Source organism: Eumetopias jubatus, unplaced genomic scaffold, assembly GCF_037043125.1.
Source record: "Eumetopias jubatus isolate StellerSeaLion01/CBP00866 unplaced genomic scaffold, mEumJub1_p1.0 scaffold_8, whole genome shotgun sequence".
In the NCBI taxonomy this organism is placed as follows: domain Eukaryota; kingdom Metazoa; phylum Chordata; class Mammalia; order Carnivora; family Otariidae; genus Eumetopias; species Eumetopias jubatus.
The window spans coordinates 15,103,055-15,126,746 of record NW_028274814.1 but is presented as its reverse complement, the minus strand read 5'-3'; the positions used below and the strand labels follow the sequence as shown (position 1 = coordinate 15,126,746).

General features: G+C 36.5%; 1 protein-coding gene across 10 annotated transcripts in view; it reads left to right on the top strand.

Moving 5' to 3' along the window:
- Positions 1-23,692, top strand: part of MLLT10 (MLLT10 histone lysine methyltransferase DOT1L cofactor) — a 217,726-nt gene that overhangs the window by 69,564 nt on the left and 124,470 nt on the right. For all 10 annotated transcript variants that reach the window (XM_028114111.2, XM_028114114.2, XM_028114117.2 and 7 more), the window contains one exon: positions 11,759-11,868. In XM_028114111.2, coding sequence (XP_027969912.1) covers positions 11,759-11,868 — 110 coding nt within the window. The remainder of the gene's footprint in view (positions 1-11,758; positions 11,869-23,692) is intronic.

Genomic DNA, 23,692 nt, shown 5'->3' with positions numbered 1-23,692 from the left:
TGGCTTCACCAGAGAATTGATTTTCTGGAAACTCTTCCAAAAAATTGAAGAGGTCATTGGAGCTCATTTTATGAGGTCAGCATTATTCTGAGAACAAAAACCAGACAAAGACTTTACAAGCAAAAAAGAAAACTACAGACCAGTATCCCTGATAAATATGGATGTAAAAGTCCTCAACAAAATACTAGCAAACTGAATTCAGCAGCACATTAAAAGGATCATATACGATTTATTTATTCCCGGAATGCAAGAATAGTTCAGCATATGAAAGTCAGTCAATGTGTAATACACCATATTAACAGAATGAAGGACAAAACCCGCGTGATCATTTCCTTTCCATTGATGCAGAAAAAAACAGTTGGCAAAATTCAACACCCTATCATGATAAATGAACTCCTCAAACTTGGATAGATGGAAACTACCTTAACATATATACTGAAGCCATATATGAAAAACCCATAGCTAATATACTCAATCATTAAAGACAAAACTTTTCCTCTAAGACAGGGAATAAGGCAAGAATGCCTGCTTTCTTCATGACTGTTCAACATATCATTGGAGTCTAGCCAGAGTACTTAGGGAAGAAAAGGAAATCGAAAACACCCAGTTCGAAAAGGAAGAGGTAAAATTATCTTTGTTTGCAGATGATATCTTATTTGTCAAACCTTAAAGATTCCACAGAAAAACTATTAGCACTAAAAAACTCAGCAAATTTGCAGAATACAAAATCAACATGTAAAAATTAGTTGTATTTATTAATTTATTTTAAATTATTTTTTTAATATTTTATTTTTAATTAATCTCTACACCCAGTGTGGGATTTGAACCCACAGCCCTGAGATCAAGAGTTGCACATTTCACTGAGTGAGCCAGCTAGGCACCCCCGAAATTAGTTGTTTTTATACAGTGACAATAGTTTGAAAAGGAAATTAAGAAGATAATTAATTCCTTTTATAAAAGTGTAAAAAATAAAACAGGAATAAATCTAATCAAGGAGGAAAAGACTTGTACACTGAAAACTACGAAACACTGCTGAAGCAAAAGAAAGGAGGTGTAATTAAATGGAAAGCAGTTCTGTGTCTGTAGTACTTAAAGTGATCTATATAGTGAACATAATCCCTATTAAAATCCTGACAACATTTTTTGTGCAAATGCAAAAATTCATCTTAAAATTCATAGGGAATCTCAAGGGTCCCCGAATAGCCAAAACAGTTTTGAAAATGAAGAACAAAGTTGGAGGACTCATACTTCTGGATTTCAAACATACTACACAGCCATAGTAATCAAGACAGTGTGGAACTGGCATAATGACAAATAGACTAATCATAGAATAGAGAGGCCCGGAAATAAACTCTTCTGTATGTTGGTCAGATGATCCTTGATAAGAGTGTCAGGACAACTCAGTGAGGAAAGGACAGTCTATTCAACAAATAGTGTTGGCAAAAATGGGATATTCACATGCCAGAGAATGAACTTGGACCCTTATCTTACACCATATACAAATATTAACTCAGATCAAAGATGTAGGTACTTAAGACTCAAAATTATGCAATTTCTAGAAGAAAACATATGGGAAAACCTTCACGACTTTGGGCTTGGAAATGATTTCTTGGATATGACACCAAATAACATAGCCAAAAAGAAAAAAAGATAAAAATAGAGAAAAAAAATAGACAAATGGGACCACACAAGCTTACAAACTTTTGTGCCTCAGAGAACCCAATCAACAAATTGAAAAGGCAATGGAATAGGAGATAATATATAAAGAACTCTTCTTAGTACTCAGCAACAAAAATATCACATAACCCGATTTAAAAATGGGCAAAGAGCATGAATAAACATTGCTCCAAAGATGATATGCACATGACCAACAGGCACATGAAAAGATAATCAACATCACTAATCAACATAGAAATGCAAATCAAAGCCGCAATGAGATCAGTGCACACACATTTAGAAGGGTGACTATCAGCGCCCCCCAAACAGAAGATACATATTTCCAAATACATTTTTATTTCCTTATACTTTTTTTGGGGAGGTTTATTTGGCTCTCATCTAAAATTTTAAGATGGAAATTTATTTAGCTCATTAATTTGCAGGCTTTCCAGTGTATACTTTTCACCTTGTGTATTTCTGGGGAGAAATTTAACTTACCCTATAACTTAGATATAATTTTCATCATAATTAAACTTCCTTTCTAATTACTACTTTGACCCATTGATAATAAAGAAGTTTGTTTCCAAATACATGAGGATATCTCTTTTTATTATCAGTTTTGAGTTTAATCTCGTCAGAATATATAGTCTTTGATTTCAGTCATATGGGATCTTTTTTTTTTTTTAAAGATTTTATTTATTTATTTCAGAGAGAGAGAGAATGAGAGATAGAAAGCACGAGAGGGAAGAGGGTCAGAGGGAGAAGCAGACTCCCTGCTGAGCAGGAAGCCCGATGTGGGACTCGATCCCGGGACTCCAGGATCATGACCTGAGCCGAAGGCAGTCGCTTAACCAACTGAGCCACCCAGGCACCCTCAGTCATATGGGATCTTAAATGAGACTTGGTTTATGGCTAGGATATGGTCAGTTTTTAAAGGAGTTCTATCTGTGCTTTAAGAAAGTTCTGTGATGTTGGAGTATTGTAGTGTTTTATATATCCATAAGGTTGTATTTGATATTTGTGTTGGTACAATCATCTTTATCCTTGCAGATATGTTGAATGCTTATTCTGTCATTTACTGGAGAAGATATGTTAATATTTCATATTGTCATGTAGTCTCAGTTTTTGCCTTATATATTTGATGATGTTATTTGGTGCATGCACATTTAGAATTACTGTATTTTTTCTTTATGAATTGAATTTCTTATCATTGTAGAGTACCACTCTTTTTCTCTTTGCTTCAAAGTATATTTCAACTGATATTAACATAACTGCATTAGGTTTCTACTAGTTTTTGTTTTCAAATGGTGTATCTTCTTTTAGTTTTTGTGAATTCTCATTGTCTCTTGTTAATCAGCAAATAGTTGCCTCTTTACCAGTCCAACAGTTTTTGTCTTTAATTGGAGTAAATTTTACTCTATCTACATTTTTTTAAAGATTTTATTTATTTATTTGAGAGAGAGAGAATGAGAGAGCGCACACGAGAGGGAGGAGGGTCAGAGGGAGAAGCAGACTCCCTGACGAGCAGGGAGCCCGATGCGGGACTCGATCCCGGGACTCCAGGATCATGACCTGAGCCGAAGGCAGTCGCTTAACCAACTGAGCCACCCAGGCGCCCCTACTCCATTTACATTTAATGTATGTATATAGATGTGTGCCTGTCTGCATTTCTGTGTGTGTATATTTGGATTTGGATTTAAAACTTCTGTTTTACTAAATGTTTTCTATTTGTCTTTTTACTTTTTTTATTTTTATGATTTTATTTATTTATTTTTTTTGAGAGAGAGAGAGAGCACGAGTGGGGACAGAGGCAGAGGGAGAAGCAGGCTCCCCGCTGAGCAGGGAGCCGATGTGGGGCTGGATACCAGGACCCTGAGATCATGACCTGAGCTGAAGGTAGATGCTTAACTGACTGAGCCACCCAGGTGCCAGTCTTTTTACTTTTATGTTATTTTTTTCTTTATTCTTACCTTCTTTTGGATTACTTTTTAAATAATAGACTTTATTTTTTAGAGCCGTTTTAGGTTCCCAGTAGTACTGAACAGAAGTTAGGTTTCTGTATACCCTTTGTTCTGCACATGTGTAGTCTCCTCATTATCAACATCTTTACCAGATTGGAACATTTGTTACTGATGAACGTATGATGATACATCATAACATCTGAAGTCTGTTATTTGCTTTAGGGTTCTCTCTTGGTGTTGTACATTTTGTATGTTTGGACATTTATATATCACACAGAGTATTGTAATTATAATATCATACAGTTTAGGGCATCACCTTCACTGCCCTAAAAATCCTCTCTGCTCTGCCTGTTCCTCCCTCCCTCCCTGCTAATCCCTGGCAACCACTGATCTTTTTTTTTCAGTTTTGCATTTTCCAGAATGTCCTATATGTAGCTGTAATCATACAGTATATAGCTTTTTCAGATTAATTTCTTTCACTTAGAAATAAACTTTTAATTTTCCTCTTTGTCTTTTTATAGGTTGGCAGTTCATTTATTGTTAGTGCTGATTTCTGGTTTGTCTGGATGTACTATACCACACTTTATTTATCTATTCACCTATAGGAGGACATCTTGGTTGCTTTTGAGTTTTGGTAGTCATGAATAAAGCTGCTGTTATAAACATGCATGTGCAGGTTTTTGTGTGGATATGTTTTTAGCTCCTTTGGGTAGGTAAATAATAAGGAACACACTTTTGATCATACGGTAAGAGTATGTTTAGTTTTTGTAAGAAACCGCCAAAATGTTTTCCAAAGAGGATATACCATTTGCATTCCCAGTAGCAATGAATGAGAGTTCCTGTTCCTTCTCATCCTTCCTAGCATTTGTTGTTGTCAGTGGTCTGGATGTTGGTCATTTTAATAGATGTGTAGAGGTTTCTCTTGGATTACTTTTTATCATTCTTTTCTATCCGCTCTGTTAGGTTGATAAAATTTAATATTAATAAATGCTTTTACTTTTTTTCTGAACCCTGTGAAACTCTTAGGAAACTAAATTCATTTTTCCAACTCCTGACAGACATCTTATTGTCATGTACTTTAATTCTCCATTTCTTTAAAAATTGTAATGGTTTTGTCAGATTTCTTGTGTAAGGGCTATGATGTTTTTTTAAATTTATGTACAAGGTGTTATTTTTTATTTGAATGTTTGATAGAATTTATCAGTGAAACCTTCTGATGTTAGAGTGAAACCTTTCTGGGAATTTGTTTGATAAACTTATTTTTGAAAAGTAGGTATAGAGATGCTCCTATGTTGTTCTTGTGTCAAGAAAGTTGACTACTTCGTGTAACTTGTTGAATTTGTTGGAGTACTGTTGTTTGTAGTGTTATTATCCTGTTAATGTTTGTTGGATCAATAGTGTGGGTAGTGATAACCTCATTTTTATTGTTGGTACTGGTGATTTGTAGTCTTGGTTTTTTGTTTTTTCCTTGACCAGTGTATATAGAACTTGCCAGTTTTGTTTACCCTTTTAAGAAAACAACATTTAGCTTCATTAATTTTTAAAATTGTCTGCCTGTTTTCTATTTTCTAGATTTCTCCTTTTATCTTTACTGTTTTCTTCCTTTTAATTACTTTGTGTATATTTTGCTCTTCTTCTTTGACTTGTTACAGTAGCAACCTGGGTCTTTGAATTTAGATCTTTTTTAATAAAAGTATATAAAGATGTAAGTTTCCCTGCTAGCCCTGCTTTTGCAACGGGTCACAAAATTTGGTATGTTGTATATTTGTTCCCATTCAGTTCAAAATGTTTTCTAATTTCCCTTGTGATTTTCTTTTTGACTCTTATTTAGAATTATATTGTTTTCCATTTATTAGGGGTTTTCCTAGATACTTAATGATTATTGGTTGCTAATTTAATTTCGTTGTGGTTTTAGAGGATTTTCGTCCTTTAGAATTCACTGAGACTTATTTTAGGGCTTAGCATACGGTTTGTGTTAACTGTACCATATGCCTTTGAAAAAGAATGTGTATTCTGCTGTTGAATATAGTATTCTATAAATGTCAGTTAGATTGGGGCGCCTGGTTGGCTCAGTTGGTAAAGTAACTGCCTTCGGCTCAGGTCATGATCTCAGGGTCCTGGGATTAAGTCCTGTATTGGGCTCCATGCTCAGTGGGGAGCCTCCTTCTCCCTCTTCTGCTCCCCCTGCTTGTGCTCGCTCTCTCTCTCTCTCTCTCTCTCTCTCTCTCTCTCTCCTGTCAAATAAATAAATAAATGAAATCTTAAAAAAACAATGTCAGATCAAGGTCGCTGATACATTTGAGCTCTTTTATATATCTTTTTTAAGATTATTGATTTTAGAGCGGGGTGAGGGGCAGAGGGAAAGGGAGGATATCAAGCAGACTCCCTAGTGAGCGTGGAGCCCAACATGGGGCTTGATTTCACCATCCTCAGATCAACATCTGAGCCAAAATCAAGAGTCAGAAGCTTAATCGATTGAGCCACCCAGGCACTCCAACCTCTTTTATGTCTTTACTGATTTTTGGGAGGGATCTACTTCATCTGTTAGTTACTGAGTATGGTGTGTTAAGTATCTGTTATGATGTCTGTTTTTTCCTTTAGTAGTGTCAGGTGTCACTTTATGTATTTTAATGTGTCATTATTAGGTGTAGACACTTTTCTCATTGTTGATCTTCTACTGAATTACTTCTTTATCATTAGGAAATGTCACTTTTTAGCTATGGAGTATTTGTTTCATAGTGTTATGTGACATCAAAATAGTCACTTCAGCCTTTATAATTCTTACTGTTAGCTTCATATACCATTTTCCATCCATTTGCTTTAAACTTATCAGTCTTTATTAAAAGTGTGTCTCTTATAGGCAGCATATGGTAGTATAGTCTTTTTTTTTTTTAAATTGACTCCCTCTCAATCTCTGCCTTAATTGTTGTGTATAAATGACTAACATTTAATATAAATTGACATTTGGATTGAGATCCCTTTTAAAAATTTTTGTTCTTTAAAAAATACTTAAAACAACTTTATTTAGATGTGATTGACATTCAGTATACTGTATATATTTTAAAGTGAACAACTTGTTAAATTCTGACTAATGTATGTACCCATGAAATCATCAGCATGATTAAGGCGGTGAACATATCCATCACTCCTAAAACTTTCTTCTTACTCTTTTGTACTATATCTATACCAGCCCTCCTCTCCCTAGCCTTGTCCCAGGTAACCATTCATCTGCTTTCCATTACTATAGATTAATTTGTATTTTTCTAGTGTTTTATTTAAGTGGAATATATATGTGTATGTATGCATGTGTGTCTAGACACTCAAATATGTATATGGTATATACAGACACTATTTTTGTCTTATTTCCACGAGTATAAATATTTTGAGATTATTTTGTTGTTACATGCATCAATAGTTTATTCCTTTTTTTTTGGTTCACTGTTTTTCCTTTGTATGGATATAGCAGTTTATCTATTTACCTGTAGATAGACTGTTTATATTTTTAGGTGTTGCAGAGTAAGCTACTGTTAACATTTAAGAACATATTTTCTATAATCATAGTCTTTTTTGGTCTTGGATAAATATTTAGGCATGAAACGGCTAGTTTATAATGATAAGTGCATGTTTAATTCTTTAAGGAGCTGACAAACTGTTTTTTAAAGCGGTTATAACATTTTACATTCCCGTCAGCAGCATATGAGAGTTCTGTTTGCTCTACATCCTCTTCAGCACTTGGTATGGTGACTCTTTTTAGTTTTTGCCATTCTAATAGGTGTGGAGTGGTATCTGTCTGCTTTTAATTTTCATTTTGTTAATGAGTAGTAAATTTGAGATCTTTTTCATGTGGTTATTTGTAATTCTTATATTTTCGTTGGTGATGTCTGTGTTCAAAAATCTTTTTCCCATTAAAAAAATTGAGTTATTTTTCTTATTGTTAATTTTTTATAGAACAGCTTTATTTACATATCATACAATTGATAGACTTAAAGTATACAATTTAGTGTTTTTAAAAATATTCAAAGACTTGTGCAACCATCATCACAGTCAATTTTAGAACATTTTCATCAAGCTAAAAAGACGTACTGTCACCATGATTAGTATTCACTTCCTATTTCTCTCGAACACTTCTACCCTGGCAACTGTTAACCCAGTCTGTGGCCATTTGTCCTACCCTGGACATTCCATTTAACTGGAATCATACAATATGTGGTCTTTGGTGACTGGATTCTTTAACTTAGTGTATGATTTTCCAGATTTGTCCATGGTGCAACATGTCTAAATAATTCATTTGTTTTAATTGCCAAATGATACTCCAGTGTATCCATATACCATGTTTTCCTTAACCATTCAACAGTGGATGTATATTTGGGTTGTTTTCATTTGGCCATTTTGAATAATACTGGTGTGAACAAATGGTACTGCTATGAACATTTGTTTACTTTTTTTTTGTGGAAATATGTTTTAGTTCTTCGGATTATTCTTAGGAGTGTAATTCCTGGGTCATGTGTTAACTCTCTTATTTTGAGAAATTGCCAGTCTGTTTTCCAAAGTGGAGGTACCATTTTATATTTCAGCTCGTAGAGCATCAGGTGTCCTCTTTTTCTATATCCTATCTATATCAGTACTTGATAATGTTTGTCTTTTTGGTTTTAGCCATCCTGGTGAATATGAAGTGGTATTTCATTTTATTTTTGATTTTCATTCCCGTAATGACTAGTGATGTTGAGTATCTTTTCATGTGCTTATTGGCCATTTGTTTATATTCATTCCAGCAATTTGTGTCTTTTAATTGGGGTGGTTAGTTAATTTACATTTCGTGTGATTGATGACATGGTTAGATTTAAATCTGCCATCTTGATACTTGTTCTTTATTTTTTACTTTTATTTTTTTTAGAAGATTTTATTTTTTTAAGTAATCTCTGCACCCGACGTGGGGCTTGAACGCGCAACCCCCAAGATCAAGAGTCACATGCTGTACTGACTGAGCCAGCCAGGCGCCCTGATACTTGTTTTTTATTTGCTCCATTTGTTTTTTCTTTTTCTTTTTTTGCCTTCTTTTGAGATGTTTATGATTCCATCTTGTCTACTTCCTTGTGTTATTAGCCATAAATTTTGTTGTGTTGTGTTAGTCATTGTCTTAGGGCTTAAAGTTTACAACTTTTTCTCAGTATTGTTTACCATCAAATGATATTATTATACTACTTCTCATATAGTACAAGGTCCTTAAAATAATATAATTCCATTTCTCTTATTTTGGCCTATATGCAGTTATTGTCATGCATTTATCTTTGTTATAAATCGTACAATGAATTCTTATTATTTTTGTTTAAACAGTAGTTTCCTGTGGATCTTGTAACTTCTGTGTCTGTACTTAACTCTCTGAACCTGTGGGATGGAGAACCAGGGTTCCACATTGGAAAGTCAATGAGTGCTGTCTTTAAGACTTCTGCTGAACCTAGGATGGGCATGGGTTAAGGGAAAATAAAAATGTCCAAAGCTTTCCTACCATTTTTAAGTTGCCTTTTTCTTAATTTAGTGTTTGGTTGCTGTAAACCTTTTACTCTCTTTTCCAGAGTCATAACAAAATTGGTTCTGACAGTTCCTGCTTGATTTTTTGATATTTCCTTGGTGGAATGTGCTTTTGGAGCTGCCTACTCCACTATTTTTGCTGACATAAATCTGGATATTTTTGCATTCCTTTAAATTTTCTTCAGATTTGTTCTGAAATACAGTTAGGTTCCTTGGAAAGAGATAGATCCTTTCAGGTTCTGCTCTTATGATTTATTAGATGGGTCTAGAGCAGTGCTTGGTCTAAGGGTAATTATTCCCTACTACTGAGGCAAGATCTTTCTCAGTATTCAAATAACTAATGCCCTGTGAGTTGAGTTTTCACAGTCTGGCTAGAGGGACCTGGCAATGTTCCTGGCTCTTTTTGTCTACCAGATATTCTTTCCTTTAATTCTTTTGGATGGTTTTTTTTCCAGCCTCAGGTAATTTCTTCACTCATATGTTCTCTCCTTTAATATTCAAGTGGTGTTCTCTGTATATCTCTCTCTGTGAGTGTTTCTTCTCTATGTGAAGAACTTTCGTTTCTGGTACCTTGTCCTGCCAGTTTTAGCTGCCTTGGTTTCACCTGATCTTCTGAACTTCGGGAGTGTCCTGGGCTTGGCCTCAGTTCCCCTCCCTGTGCCTTGGCCTGAAAGAACTCTAATGTGCTAACATTTTGGATATTTTCTTCTGACCTGTTTTATTGCCCTCTAATTCTGTTTTCATCTATGTCTAAACTGTTGTTAATCCCACCCATTGATTTTTTTTTTTTAAGAACGAGAGAGAGAGAGAGAGAGAGAGAGCCCGTGAGCACGCATGTGTGCAAGTGGGGAGGGAGGGTGGGAGGAAGAGAGAATCTTTAAGTAGGTTCCATGCTCAGCACAGAGAGTCCTATGCAGGGCTTGATCTCATGACCCGAGCTGAAATCAAGAGTCAGACGCCTAACCAATTGAACCACCCAGGTGCCCCCTGCCCATAGATTTTTAACAAATTTTTGTTTTTTACTTCCAGGATTTTTGATTTATTATTATAGTTTTCAGTTCTTTGAAGAAATTTTCAATTTTGTGTTGTATGTATTTAAACGCAGTAAGGATACTTACTTTAATGTATGTTTTAATGGCTGAAACTCCAAAATATAGATCTGTTTTGATTTTCTTGTTTCTGCTGGTTTTCATTTATGGTGTCTTATCTCTCATGTGTTTGGCACTTTTTATTCTGCTGAAAATGGTAATGAACCAATAGTAGAAGTTATTTGTAGTTCAGATTACATTGTTTTCCTTCAGAGAGGATGTATATTTGCTTCCTCTGGTGCCCGTGGGCACATGTAATTTGGTATTACATGAGTCCAGTTTGAGAGTTTGAGATGATCAAAGCCTTGCTGCATTCTCTTTGAGGGCCCATGTACTTTTAGTTTATTGTTCTGGCTTGCAGTCCTTCAGTGTCTCACCTGAAAGGGGGAGTTAGGGGCTGAGTAGTTCCCCTCCTCCCTCAGTTGTCGAACGGACCTAAATCCCTGTTCTTTTGGCTGTCTGAGTTTGTCAAGACCACCTTTCACCTTTTTTACTTGCTTTTTCTGAAATAGGCAAATGTCCCATGGGTGGCAAAAGTGGCCAAAAGCTGTACTCACCTTCCTGGACTTTCATCTTTTCCAATTCTGGCTCAGTAATTCCTCATTATCACAGCTTTTTGATACCTTCGGTCACATTTTAAAAATTAAAAGAAGCATTAATATTTAATATCAATTGTTAAAATATTTTAAGTAAAATATTGAAATAGTAGAATAATGTTAGTACTAGTATTTAAAGTATCAACATTAACAAAATTTAAAATTTCATTATTGACATTTAAGATTAAAATATTAAAATTTTTATTTTTATTTTACTTTTTTGTTTTGAGAGGGGGGAATAGTGGCAGAGGGAGAGGGAGAGAGAGAATCCCAGGCAGGATACACGTCCAGCATGGAGCCTGATGCGTGGCTCAATCCTATGACCCTGAGATCATGACCTGAGCCCAAATCAAGAGTCAGATGCTCAACTGATTGAGCCACCCATGTGCCCCTTATTTTATCTTATTCTTAAAGTGGTTTTCAGGGGAGCCTGGGTGGCTCAGTTGTTCAGCATCTGCTTTCGGCTCAGGTCATGATTCCAGGGTCCTGGGATCGAGCCCTGCATCGGGCTCCCTGCTTGGTGGGAAGCCTGCTTCTCCCTCTCCCACTCCCCCTGCTTGTGTTCCCTCTCTCGCTGTGTCTCTCTCTGTCAAATAAATAAATAAACATCTTTAGAAAAAATAAAAAAAAGTGGTTTTCAGAAATAATACTGATTTGAATTATTTAGTGTACTCCTATAAGAAGTGTCAGTGCTAGCATTTGAATTTTAAAAGTGTTTTATTTGTGTTACCACGCTGGAGAAATGATCAAGTGCTTTATCAGTAGTGGTTTGACTGTTAAGTCAGTAATGAGAATTTGTTCATGTTTTGTTGTCCATTTACTTAACATAGGCCTTTAAAGGATCTCTTGAGGAAGTTTGAGATTTTATTTATCTTTGAAAAAGTTTTATTGAAAACTGGAAAATGACATTACTTTTATTTATTTTTAGGTTGGGCTCATGTGGTTTGTGCCCTGTATATTCCAGAGGTACAGTTTGCCAATGTTTCTACAATGGAACCAATTGTTTTACAGTCTGTTCCACATGATCGTTACAATAAGGTACAGTGGATATTATTTTATTGATGTTCGAATATAATTTTTTTGTTCTAAAGCTGGGAAGTGTAAAGGATTTTTTTTGTATTTTGTTTTATTATAGGCCTTCATTAAAAATTTTAAATCATACGCCTCCATCAGATTCCAGAGAGATTTGAAAAAAGTATAATTACTAAATGGTAAACTACAATTATTAAAATATGTTATAAAGTCATAGGAGTAGAAAACAAACAAAACTATATTACCTTTTATGCTAACCCAGATCTTTAGTATTTTAACATTTAAATGACATTTAAGTCCTCATAGATTTGTCCTTTAAGAATTATTGGCTTTTTATGTTCTTTCAAACATAAAGGTTCTATTAAAGTTAACTTAATCATTATTTGGTATAACATTTATTATGATATCAAACATCCTTTCTTAAAAATAATCCTGTTACAGAATATTACTTGCTCCTTTTCCTTTCCCAAATTATTTTCTACCCCCAAGATAGGATTTTTGTTGTTGGCTTTTTCTTAAAAACTTAATGTTTTCTTTGTTTTTTTAACCCTGTATCTTTTTATTGATTAGTACATTATATATTATTGTTTCATTCTCTTTTGCATGTTAGATGACTTTTCTTTTATCCAATGTGTCTTTAAATAAGACTTATTTAAAGTATTCAATTAAATACCATTTAATTGAAGGTACCTGTTGATTTATTTCATCTGCGGGGAAAAGGTATCACCAGTTCTCAGGTTTCAAATATTTTTGTGTTAAATGTTTTTTAATGTAGATTATTAATATTTGTTTTTGAAATTTAAAAATATAGGAAACACATAGAAAAATGTAGGACAGAAATCATCCTAAGTCTTCTCTTTCTGAGCCTCTTAGATTTTTTGTGTGTGCGTTTTTATATATGTTTGTAAAAAAAGGATTATATTGCTTATACTATTGTCTGTTTTTGAAAGTTAACAACTCTGAACATCTTTTTGTATCCATTATATTTTTGCCATTATTTTTAGTGGATACTTAGCATGTAATACGGAGTGTTACTAGTTTTGATAAACTAATTTAATTAAAGAATCCCTTACTTTGAAGGGCCTCGTTTGGCTTTGTCTTATATATACCAACAGAATCTCTGTGTAAAAGGCTGTGAATATTTTGGAAGCTTCAGGAAATATATTGTATGAAATTGTCCACTGGAATACAGTTTTTCTTTTTCTTTTTTTTTAGATTTTATTTATTTATTTGGCAGAGAGACAGCGAGAGAGGGAACACAAGCAGGGGGAGTGGGAGAGGGAGAAGCAGGCTTCCCGCTGAACAGGGAGCCCGATGCGGGGCTTGATCCCAGGACTCTGGGATTATGACCTGAGCCGAAGGCAGTCGCTTAACAACTGAGCCACCCAGGCGCCCCGGGAATACAGATTCTAATTGCTCATAACCTTATATCCTGTTAAGTGAGCTGTGTATTACCATTAAAACAATCTTCGTTGTTCTTTTATTTATTTATTCAATTAAAAAAGATTTTATTTATTTTAGAGAGAGCAAGCATTAGAGAATTTTTCTTGTCTTGTATACTCGCTGTGTATGCTTTTGCCCATAATTTAACATTTGCTTTTTAACTTTCATTATGTCTTCATGGTTTTTATTGTTGTTGGTATTTTAGCAGGTTATTTTTTTCTAGTTGAGAAGTTTAACGTTTTTATATAATTTACACAGCTGTTTTCTATTGTTTCTGCTTTTGATGCCACGCAAAGAAAATTTTTCTCTACGCTAATGTATAAAGTTTTTTTTAGTACTTTTAGTTCATGTTTTTAAGTCCCTTTATTGTTCATCAAGTTCATATTTTTAAGAACTTGTTTTTCCTTTCAGTTTTGAAGTAATTTTAAATTTCCATAAAGGTTGCACTAATAGTACAAGGAGCTCTTCCTCTTATAAACCATTTCAGAGTTATTTATCAATATATACTGACATCTGAGAATGCTTTACTTATTTATTTAAAAAATTGTATTTATTAATTTGAGAGAGCACGAACATGAGCCGGGAGGGGGGAGGGGCAAAGGGAGAGGAAGAAATAAACTCTCCACTGAGCAGGGAGCTGGACGTGGGGCTTGATCCCAGGACCCTGAGATCATGACCTGAACTGAAGGCAGACGCTTAACCATCTGAGCGCCTCCAGGTGCCCCCCAGAATGCTTTAGTATGCATTTCCTATAAGAAAGGACTTTCTCCTTCATGACCAGAGTACAGCCATCAAAAAGAGGAAATTAACTTTTATCCATTATTACTGTCTAATCCACAGACCTCAGCATTTCCCTAATTTTCATTCCTGTCTCCCCCCCCATTTTCCCAGTAATACCTTTTATAGCAAAAAACATCACAGATTGTACTTTGTCTTTTAAGTCTCCTTTAATCTTAAATAGTAATTCAGTCTTTCCTTAACTTTCATAACTTTGATGCTTCTGAAGATTACAGGCCAGTTATTTTGTAGAATGGTCTGCTGTTTGGATTTTTCTGATGTTTCCTCACGATTAAATCTTGTATTTTGGCAGGAATATCACAGAAGTGATGCTGTGTTCTCATTGCATCCTATCAGATGGTACATGATTTCAGTTTTTCCCATTACTTGGCAATTTACCTTGATTACTTGGTTAAGGTGCTGTCTGTAAGGTTTCTTCACCGGGAAGTTAATCTTTTTTCCCTTTATAATAAAGCATTTTGTGAGGAAGTAGTTTGTATGTAACTATTTTGTTCCTTGTGCCTTTTACCCATTAATTTTTGTGTCCATTGTTGTTTCTTGGCTTAGTTTATTACTGTGATTGATAGCAACTGGTGGTTTTCTGTTCCCATCACTTGTTTCACATTCATAGGATGGCATTCCACTTGAAGGAATAACTCTCTGTCCCATTTATATTAGTATAGACTAATATGGACTTATGTGTTACTATTTTATTTTAATGGGTCATTTCCCCATTACTGTCATTTGGTTTGGCCAGGAGGACCCCTTCAAGCTGGCTTCTGTGTGTTTTGATATGTTGTGAGCTCTTTACTTCTGACACAACAGTATGTTCTCAGGCTCATCTTGGATCATTCCTGACCTAGCCTTGGAATCATCACCCATTTCCCCGAGGAGTCTTTTTTTTTAAAATTTTTTATTGTTATGTTAATTGCCATATCTTACATCATTTGTTTTTGATGTAGTGTTCCATGATTCATTGTTTGTTCATAACACCCAGTGCTCCATGCAGAAGGTGCCCTCTTTAATACCCATCACCAGGCTAACCCATCCCCCTACCCTCCTCCCCTCTAGAACCCTCAGTTTGTTTTTCAGAGTCCATTATCTCTCATGGTTCGTCTCCCCCTCTGACTTACTCCCCTTCATTCTTCGTCTCCTGCTATCTTCTTCTTTTTCTTTTTTCTTAAAATATGTTGCGTTATTTGTTTCAGAAGTACAGATCTGCGATTCAACAGTCTTGCACAATTCACAGCGCTCACCGTAGCACATACCCTCCCCAATGTCTATCACCCAGCCACCCCATCCCTCCCACCCCCAACCACTCCAGTAACACTCAGTTTGTTCCTGAGATTAAGAATTCCTCATATCAGTGAGGTACTATGATACATGTCTTTCTCTGATTGACTTATTTCACTAAGCATAACACCCTCCAGTTCCATCCACGTCGTTGCAAATGGCAAGATCTCATTCCTTTTGATGGCTGCATAATATTCCATTGTGTATATATACCACATCTTCTTTATCCATTCATCTGTCAATGGACATCTTGGCTCTTTCCACAGTTTGGCTGTTGTGGACATTGCTGCTATAAACATTGGGGTGCACGTACCCCTTCGGGTCCCTATATTTGTATCTTTGGGGTAAATACCCAGTAGTGCAATTGCTGGATCGAATGGTAGCTCTAATTTCAACTGTTTGAGGAACCTCCATACTGTTTTCCAGAGTGGTTGCACCAGCTTGCATTCCCACCAACAGTGTAGGAGGGTTCCCCTTTCTCCACATCCCTGCCAACATCTGTCGTTCCCTGACTTGTTAATTTTAGCCATTCTGACTGGTGTGAGGTGGTATCTCATTGAGGTTTTGATTTGGATTTCCCTGATGCTGAGCGATGTTGAGCACTTTTTCATGTGCCTGTTGGCCATTTGGATGTCTTCTTTGGAAAAATGTCTGTTCATGTCTTCTGCCCATTTCTTGATTGGATTATTTGTTCTTTGGGTGTTGAGTTTGATAAGTTCTTTATAGATTTTGGATACTAGCCCTTTATCTGATATGTCATTTGCAAATATTTTCTCCCATTCTGTCAGTTATCTTTTGGTTTTGTGGACTGTTTCTTTTGCTGTGCAAAAGCTTTTTATCTTGATGAAATCCCAATAGTTCATTTTTGCCCTGGCTTCCCATGCCTTTGGCGATGTTTCTAGGAAGAAGTTGCTGTGGCTGAGGTCGAAGAGGTTGCTGCCTGTGTTCTCCTTTAGGATTTTGATGGACTCCTGTCTCACGTTTAAGTCTTTCAACCATTTGGAGTCTATTTTTGTGTGTGGTGTAAGGAAATGGTCCAGTTTCATTCTTCTGCATGTGGCTGTCCAATTTTCCCAACACCATTTGTTGAAGAGACTGTCTTTTTGCCATTGGACATTCTTTCCTGCTTTGTCGAAGATGAGTTGACCATAGAGTTGAGGGTCCATTTCTGGGCTCTCGATTCTGTTCCATTGATCTATGTGTCTGTTTTTGTGCCAGGACCATACTGTCTTGATGATGACAGCTTTGTAATAGAGCTGGAAGTCCGGAATTGTGATGCCGCCAGCTTTGCTTTTCTTTTTCAATATTCCTCTGGCTATTTCCCTGAGGAGTCTTGATTCCTTTTAGAAGCCAAAGTGGGCACTAAGTGTGATTATTATTATTATTTTTAAAGATTTTATTTATTTATTTGAGAGAGAGAGAGAGAGAGAGCACAAGCAGAGGGAGCAGCAGGCAGAGGGAGAAGCAGGCTTCTTGCTGAGCAGGGAGCCCAATGTGGGACTTGATCTCAGGACCCTGGGATCATGACCTGAGCCGAAGGCAGACACAGTCGTTAGACTGAGCCACCCAGGTTCCCCACTGTGATTATTATTTTTGGGATATTGCTACTCCCAGGCCCTCTCAGTGAGAATAGCTAGGAAATATGTGTGTGTATAAAAAGATACAGAGTTATATACACATTCACATCAATATTTTTTCAGTACTTATCTCTATATTTTAAAGTCTGTGAGGTCAGAATCATAATACTGATTCAGTATATGAGTATATATTATACATATACACATATCTATATATATCTATATGTATTTTTATATATACCCTGCATTGGCTGCCCTTTTTACCATTTTTGGGATTTGATACTCAGCTTTAGCCACCACTCCTTCCCTCTTCTCTGAAATGGTTGGTCTCCTCACCTTGCTTAAGCTTTGGCACTATCTCCACCCCTACCCTCAGCACCCTCGTGGAAGCCAACTCTGTGGGGGCTTTGACACTTGTGTTAGACTTCCCCACTTCCCCAGCATGGATGCTGCCGTGCTTGGACCCATGTTATGGCTTTAAGACTAATGTACTCAAGGAGTAAGGGAAGGGAAGAAGGAAGAATGGATTGTTTAGATAGAAATCTTTTATCCATTTAGAGTTCATTTTATACTACGGTGAGATAGTATCTAACTTTTCCCCTCCCACATAGTCAACTTTTTCAACACTACTGACTAATCTATGTTTTACACAGTAATTTGAAGAGTACGTGACTCTTGATCTCAGGGTTGTGAGTTCGAGCCCCATGTTGGGTGTAGAGATTACTTTAAAAAAAAAAGGAAATGAAATATTGTTTAGATCATTATTAAATTCTTGGCTTTTTTTTTTTTTTTTTTAAGGATTTTATTTGTTTATTTGACAGAGAGAGACACAGCGAGAGAGGGAACACAAGCAGGGGGAGTGGGAGAGGGAGAAGTAGGCTTCCTGCCGAGGAGGGAGCCCGATGCGGGGCTCGATCCCAGTACCCTGGGATCATGACCTGAGCCGAAGGCAGACGCTTAACGACTGAGCCACCCAGGCGCCCCTAAATTCTTGGCTGTTCTTGACATTTTTTCTGTTCCATTGTTGCATCTGTTTGTTCTTACCCTAGTACCTATTCTAAATGATTATGGCTTTATGTACATATTAGTACATGGTAGAATAAATATTGTTATGTATTTCTTTTTCCAGATTAACATTAGGACTAACAAAATACAGTTTTGGTTATATTAGTGTTACAATGATATATTATTTTGAGGAAGAATTATCTTTTTATAATTGAGTCTTCACTTCTAGAAACATGTATCTCTCTCCATTAAGTTGATTTTGTAGTTTTCCTTATATGAGGGTGCTATACAGTTGACCCTTGAACAGTGTGGGATTTAAGGGTTCCGACCCTTGCACAGTCAAAAATCCATGTATAACTTTTGACTCTCGAAAAACTTAACTACTGGTAGCCTACTGTTGACCAGAGCCTTACCAAAAACTAGTCGATAAACACATATTTTATATACTGTATTCTTACAGTAAAGTAAGCTAGAGAAAAGAAAATATTAAAATCATAAGAGAAATATGTTTACAGTACTGTACTGTATCCCCCATATAAGTAGGCTTGCACAGTTCAAACTCATGGTGCTCATGAGTCAGCTCTCTCCTCTGTTTCTTGGATTTTTATGGTTGTTGATTTGTATAGTTAACCTTAAAAGCTTAATAATATTCTGTTCATGATTATTCGGGGTGGCCAGGAGGCATGTAATTCTGAAATGATAGGAACAATTGGAAACTGGATTGTTGAGTTTTGGAAGACACCATTTTTTAATGGATGGTAGTAAAGCGTGTTGAAGAGCATGGTATTGGGCTCTTACTGTGGACCTATTTTGTATCAAGCATTGTGTGCTAGACACTGGGAACTCAAAGCATAAAATGCAGGGTTTTTTTTCCCCATATGACACTCTCGATTAGAAAGATAGTTGGGCGCCTGAGTTGTTCAGTCAGTTAAATGTCTGCCTTTGGCTCAGGTCATGATCTCAGGGTCCTGGGATCAAGCCCCACGTCAAGCTCCCTGCACAGCGATGAGTCTGCTTCTCCCTCTCCCTCTGCTTGCCCCCCCTTCTCTCACTCACTCTCTCTCAAATAAATAAATAAAATCTTAAAAAAAAGTCAAGTAAACATATAACTATAATGTACAAAAATAATAATATGTGTTATAAATACAGGTTTCTGCAGCTATCAAAAGTAAAGCATTCCTGTGAAACCTTTCATAAGCTGAAATTGGAATAAAAATGAGGAAGCAGTTACTGTTAATTTATATGGAAAAAGTTTTGAGCATTTCCAGGTTGAAAAAATAACTGTTCTTAGGCTTTTCTGATACCTTAGGACTCACCGAGCTAACAAATGCACAAAATAAACCGAGACAGAGCACAGATGGTTACAGACATAGTTCAGAGCTCTGGAGGCTTGATGCTGAGATGCTCAGTGTAGTTCCTTGGGAAGGAGCTTGGCAGTGCCATTCATGCTGCTCTGGGTGCATGTTGCCTCTGTAATGGTTGAATGTGAAGCAAATGTTGAACACCACTTTCCCTTTTTGCCTTTTTTCATAAAAGTGAAAATCCTTTTTGGATTTTTTTCAGTTAGCAAAAACAGGTATTAATGTAAGTCTTGTAAAATCGAAGTGGCATAGCATGGACTTTTGAAGAATGGGGGATACCTGTAATAATAAAAAATCTGAATGGAGTATTATGGAACATAATGAAAGGAGGGATTACTTTTGCCTAAGGAATTGAATAAAACATACAAAGAGATTATAAGGACTTTGCAAAATAACTAGGAATTTGACCTGTGGAAAAAAGGATCAAATAATAATTCCAGACAGAAAGTAACATAAACTATTATAGTAAGTTACAAAGGGAAGGTGGTAGCCAGTTCATAGAATAATAAATAATCCTCTGTGGCTGAAACATAGTAGGATTTGGGGCGGGGGGTGGGGGAAGAAACAGAAGGAAATTTTATGAATGAGAGGGAAGGAAATTTTCTAGAATATCTATGTTGTATATCTAAATTGCAGAGAACTCACTAGGTTGACTTAGTATGTTGTGAAGTTTTCTACATGTCACTAAATATGTAATAGCCAGTTTTTGTACCATTTGTCACCAGATTCTTTTTTTAATTTTTGACCTCTTAAATTGTATCCATCAGTTCTTCATTTCACTAATGTATACATTTTGTTAATAAACACAATGAGTGGCATATGTTACCTTTAAGTTACCTTTTTTTTTTTTTTTTAAAGATTATTTTAGAATGTATAAGTCTGGGGCTGGGGGAGGGGAGTGGGGGAGGGTGGGGGGGGGAAGAGGGAAAGAATCTCAAGCAGACTCTGCGCTGAGTGCGGAACCCGACCTGGGTCTTGATCTCAGGACCCTGAGACCATGCGTGACCAGGGCCAAAACCAAGAGTTGGATACTTACCTGACTGAGCCACCCAGGTGCCCCTTTAAGTTACCTTTTAATAATTTTTACGAAATATGAAGACTGGGACAACATAGAGATTTTTTTGAAGTTTTTGGTGGTAAAGACTTGTGTTCTTCAGAGTCAAGGAAGCATTTTATTTTATTTTATTTTAATTATTTTTATTTTTAATGGTTTTATTTTTTTAAGATTTTATTTTTTTTAATTTATTTGTGAGAGAGAGAATGAGAGACAGAGAGCATGAGAGGGAGGAGGGTCAGAGGGAGAAGCAGACTCCCTGCTGAGCAGGGAGCCTGATGTGGGGCTCCATCCCAGGACTCCAGGATCATGACCTGAGCCGAAGGCAGTTGCTTAACCAACTGAGCCACCCAGGCGCCCTAAAGATTTTATTTTTAAGTAATCTCTACACCCAACATGCAGCTTGAACTTACAACCCCGAGATCAAGTCATATGCTCCACTGACTGAGCCAGCCAGGCTCCCCGGGAAGCATTTATTTTAGAAAGCTACAATTTCCAGAGTAGTTGGTAGATGATGTATGTATTCAGTATATATGCTTTTGAAGAGTCTTTATTTATTGATGGCCATGAAGAAGTGAGTGTTTATAAGTATAAGAAGGATCATAATAGGCCAAACAAAGAAACAAATAAAGAACACAATAAAAACATGGTGTCATTTAAGTGTAAGAGCTTAAAGGTAGAGGAATACTTAGAAATTGATAGCCCAACATCCGTTCAATTTTTTTTCAAAAGGAATGGTAGTGGGACAGCTATTAAGTGTTTTTTGTTTTGTTTTGCTTTGTTTTTTTTTAATTTTTATTTATTTTTAAAGATTTTTATTTATTTATTCATGAGAGGCAGAGAGAGAGAGAGAGGCAGAGGGAGAAGCAGGCTCCCAAGGAGCAGGGAGCCCGATGCGGGACTAGATCCTAGGACCCTGGGATCATGACCCGAGCTGAAGGCAGACGCTCAACCATCCGAGCCACCCAGGCGCCCTGTTTTGCTTTGTTTTTTAAAGATTTTATTCATTTATTTGAGAGAGAGACAGAGATAGCAACAGAGAGCATGAGCCGGGAGGAGAGGGAGAAGGCGGCTCCCTGCTGAGCAGGGAGCCCGACACGGGGCTCCATCCCAGGACCCTGGGATCATGACCTGACTGAAGGCAGATGCTCAACTGACTGAGCCACCCAGGCGCCCTGAACAGTGTCTATCATTATATTTAGCATCTGAGTGGAAAAGTTTGAAAGTACTAAATATTCTCTCTGATTTTGGGATTCCTCATTAGTGCCATTTAAAAAGCTAGGTTTCAGATAGTGGAGCTATGCATTCATTTGGCCAACACTTATGTATGGCATGCTCTATTATATATCAGGCACTACTGGAAGCATGAGGAATACATAAAGCTCCTACATGGTAGATAGATAGAAATTATTGATTGTTAGATAGTGTAGTATGTGCAAGGATTCTAGAATACAGAGAATGTTTACTTAATGTAGTATAACAGGGCTGAAGAGAAGCAGGGTATCTTAGAAAAGATATTAGCTTCTCTGAATTTTGAAGAATGAGAAGACTCCAGGTGCTGGCTGTGAGGAGAGGAAAGAAGGAGCACACCAGTGGCTATTAATTTTACAGAGTGAAGGAGCAAAAGCTTTGAAGGAGGAAATAGGGAGGGTGAGAGGGAGAAAGAGTGGGGGTAGTGGAGAGGGAGAAGGGTAGTATTGCTAGGAGTTTGAATGTGATATGTAGAATGCTGAGAGAGGTTGTCAAGGACCAGATTTTCAAGGGCCTCATATATCATGTTAAGGAGTTTGAATTTTATTTGTATTGAAGGGTTTTTATATTTGCTTTGAAGGGATGTGCTCTGGTCTCCCTTTTTTTCTTAAAGATTTATTTATTAGAAAGAGAGTGCAGGGGTGGGGAGGGAGGGGCAGAGGGAGAGAATCTTCAGGCAGACTCCCCTCTGAGAGCAGAGCTGGATCTCATAACCGTGCGATCGTGACCTGAACCGAGATCAAGACTTGGTCTACCAACTCCTCAGGTCTGCCATTGTAAAGGATAGTGAAAGGACGGTTGGTAGAGGGAAGATAGACAAGAGTAGTTACTTAGACACTGTTTAGGCTTTTGCAGTGTTCCAGAGGTGATAGTGAGGGTCCGAAGTGGGAGAGTAGTATTAGGAATGAAGGAACACATATTTAGGTAATAAACGAGAGGTTCCATTGACTGGGCATGGTGATCAATTTAGTGTGACAAGAGGAGGGAGGAAGAAAAATCAGAACGGCTTTTCAGCTTCAAGAAAATAAGTACTGGGCACATCATCATCACCTGAGATGAGAGTATATAGTCATCAAGTTAATTGACTCATTTCTTAGAACAAAGACACTAAGCTTTAAATGCTTGGCATATGTTGAAGGGACTTACTACCTTGTTTTAGTTGTTGCTAGTGTATATTAGCAATATGATGATAAGACCCCGAGATAAAATTCACATGTCCGCTGAAGCATTGAATATTTGCTTTTGCATGTATCTAATATATGTTTGTTTTGCCTGGCCCTTTATCCTAGTTACTCAAATGAACACTTAATCTTTTTTTCTTTTATAGACAGTTGCGTCATTTGGAAAAGGAAAACCGTCTTGCAACTGTGTCTGTAGAAAAAATCTTTCTGCCCTTTTTTGTACCTCAGCTGATTCTCACTTTCTGTTTGGCTTTCCTCTGTTGTAGTTGCATCCCTCCTCTACCCGCCAGTACATACATGTATTCACATTCTGTTTTGTTTGCTATTGTTTCTCTTTTTCTCAGGGAACAGTAAATTATTTTTCTTTATATTTGTTCTCTGTATATGTTGTGTTTCAGTGTTCAGCTTTACTTTAATTGCCTTCTCTCTCTCAACTCCAAGGCTCAGAGGCAATTTTATTAAGTTGGGTTTACTGAGGACAGTGGAAGAGTGGCAGTATAATTTCCTTCGTGTTATTTCTTTTCTCCTCTTACTTAAAAAGGCAGCAGTTCAGTCTAAACTGGAAATGCCAGTACACAATAGTTAACTTAAAATTGTTCATGGGAACAAGCTTAATCTCACTAACATACAAATTGCCAGTATCCGTTTTTTTCATGTTTGTTTGATGTCTTGAGCATTCCTAGATAGATGTTTATATGGTATAATCTAAGTATAATTAATTAAGATACAAGATTTTATTAGAATCTATGCTTAAAGTGAGATTATTAGGCAATATTTTAAGACAGGGCAAGCCATACTTGACAAATTTGGTTTATCCATAGAAAAAATATATAATGGGGTTAGTTAAGACCAAAGACTTTATCCTAGTCAGAAATTAAATTTACTGAA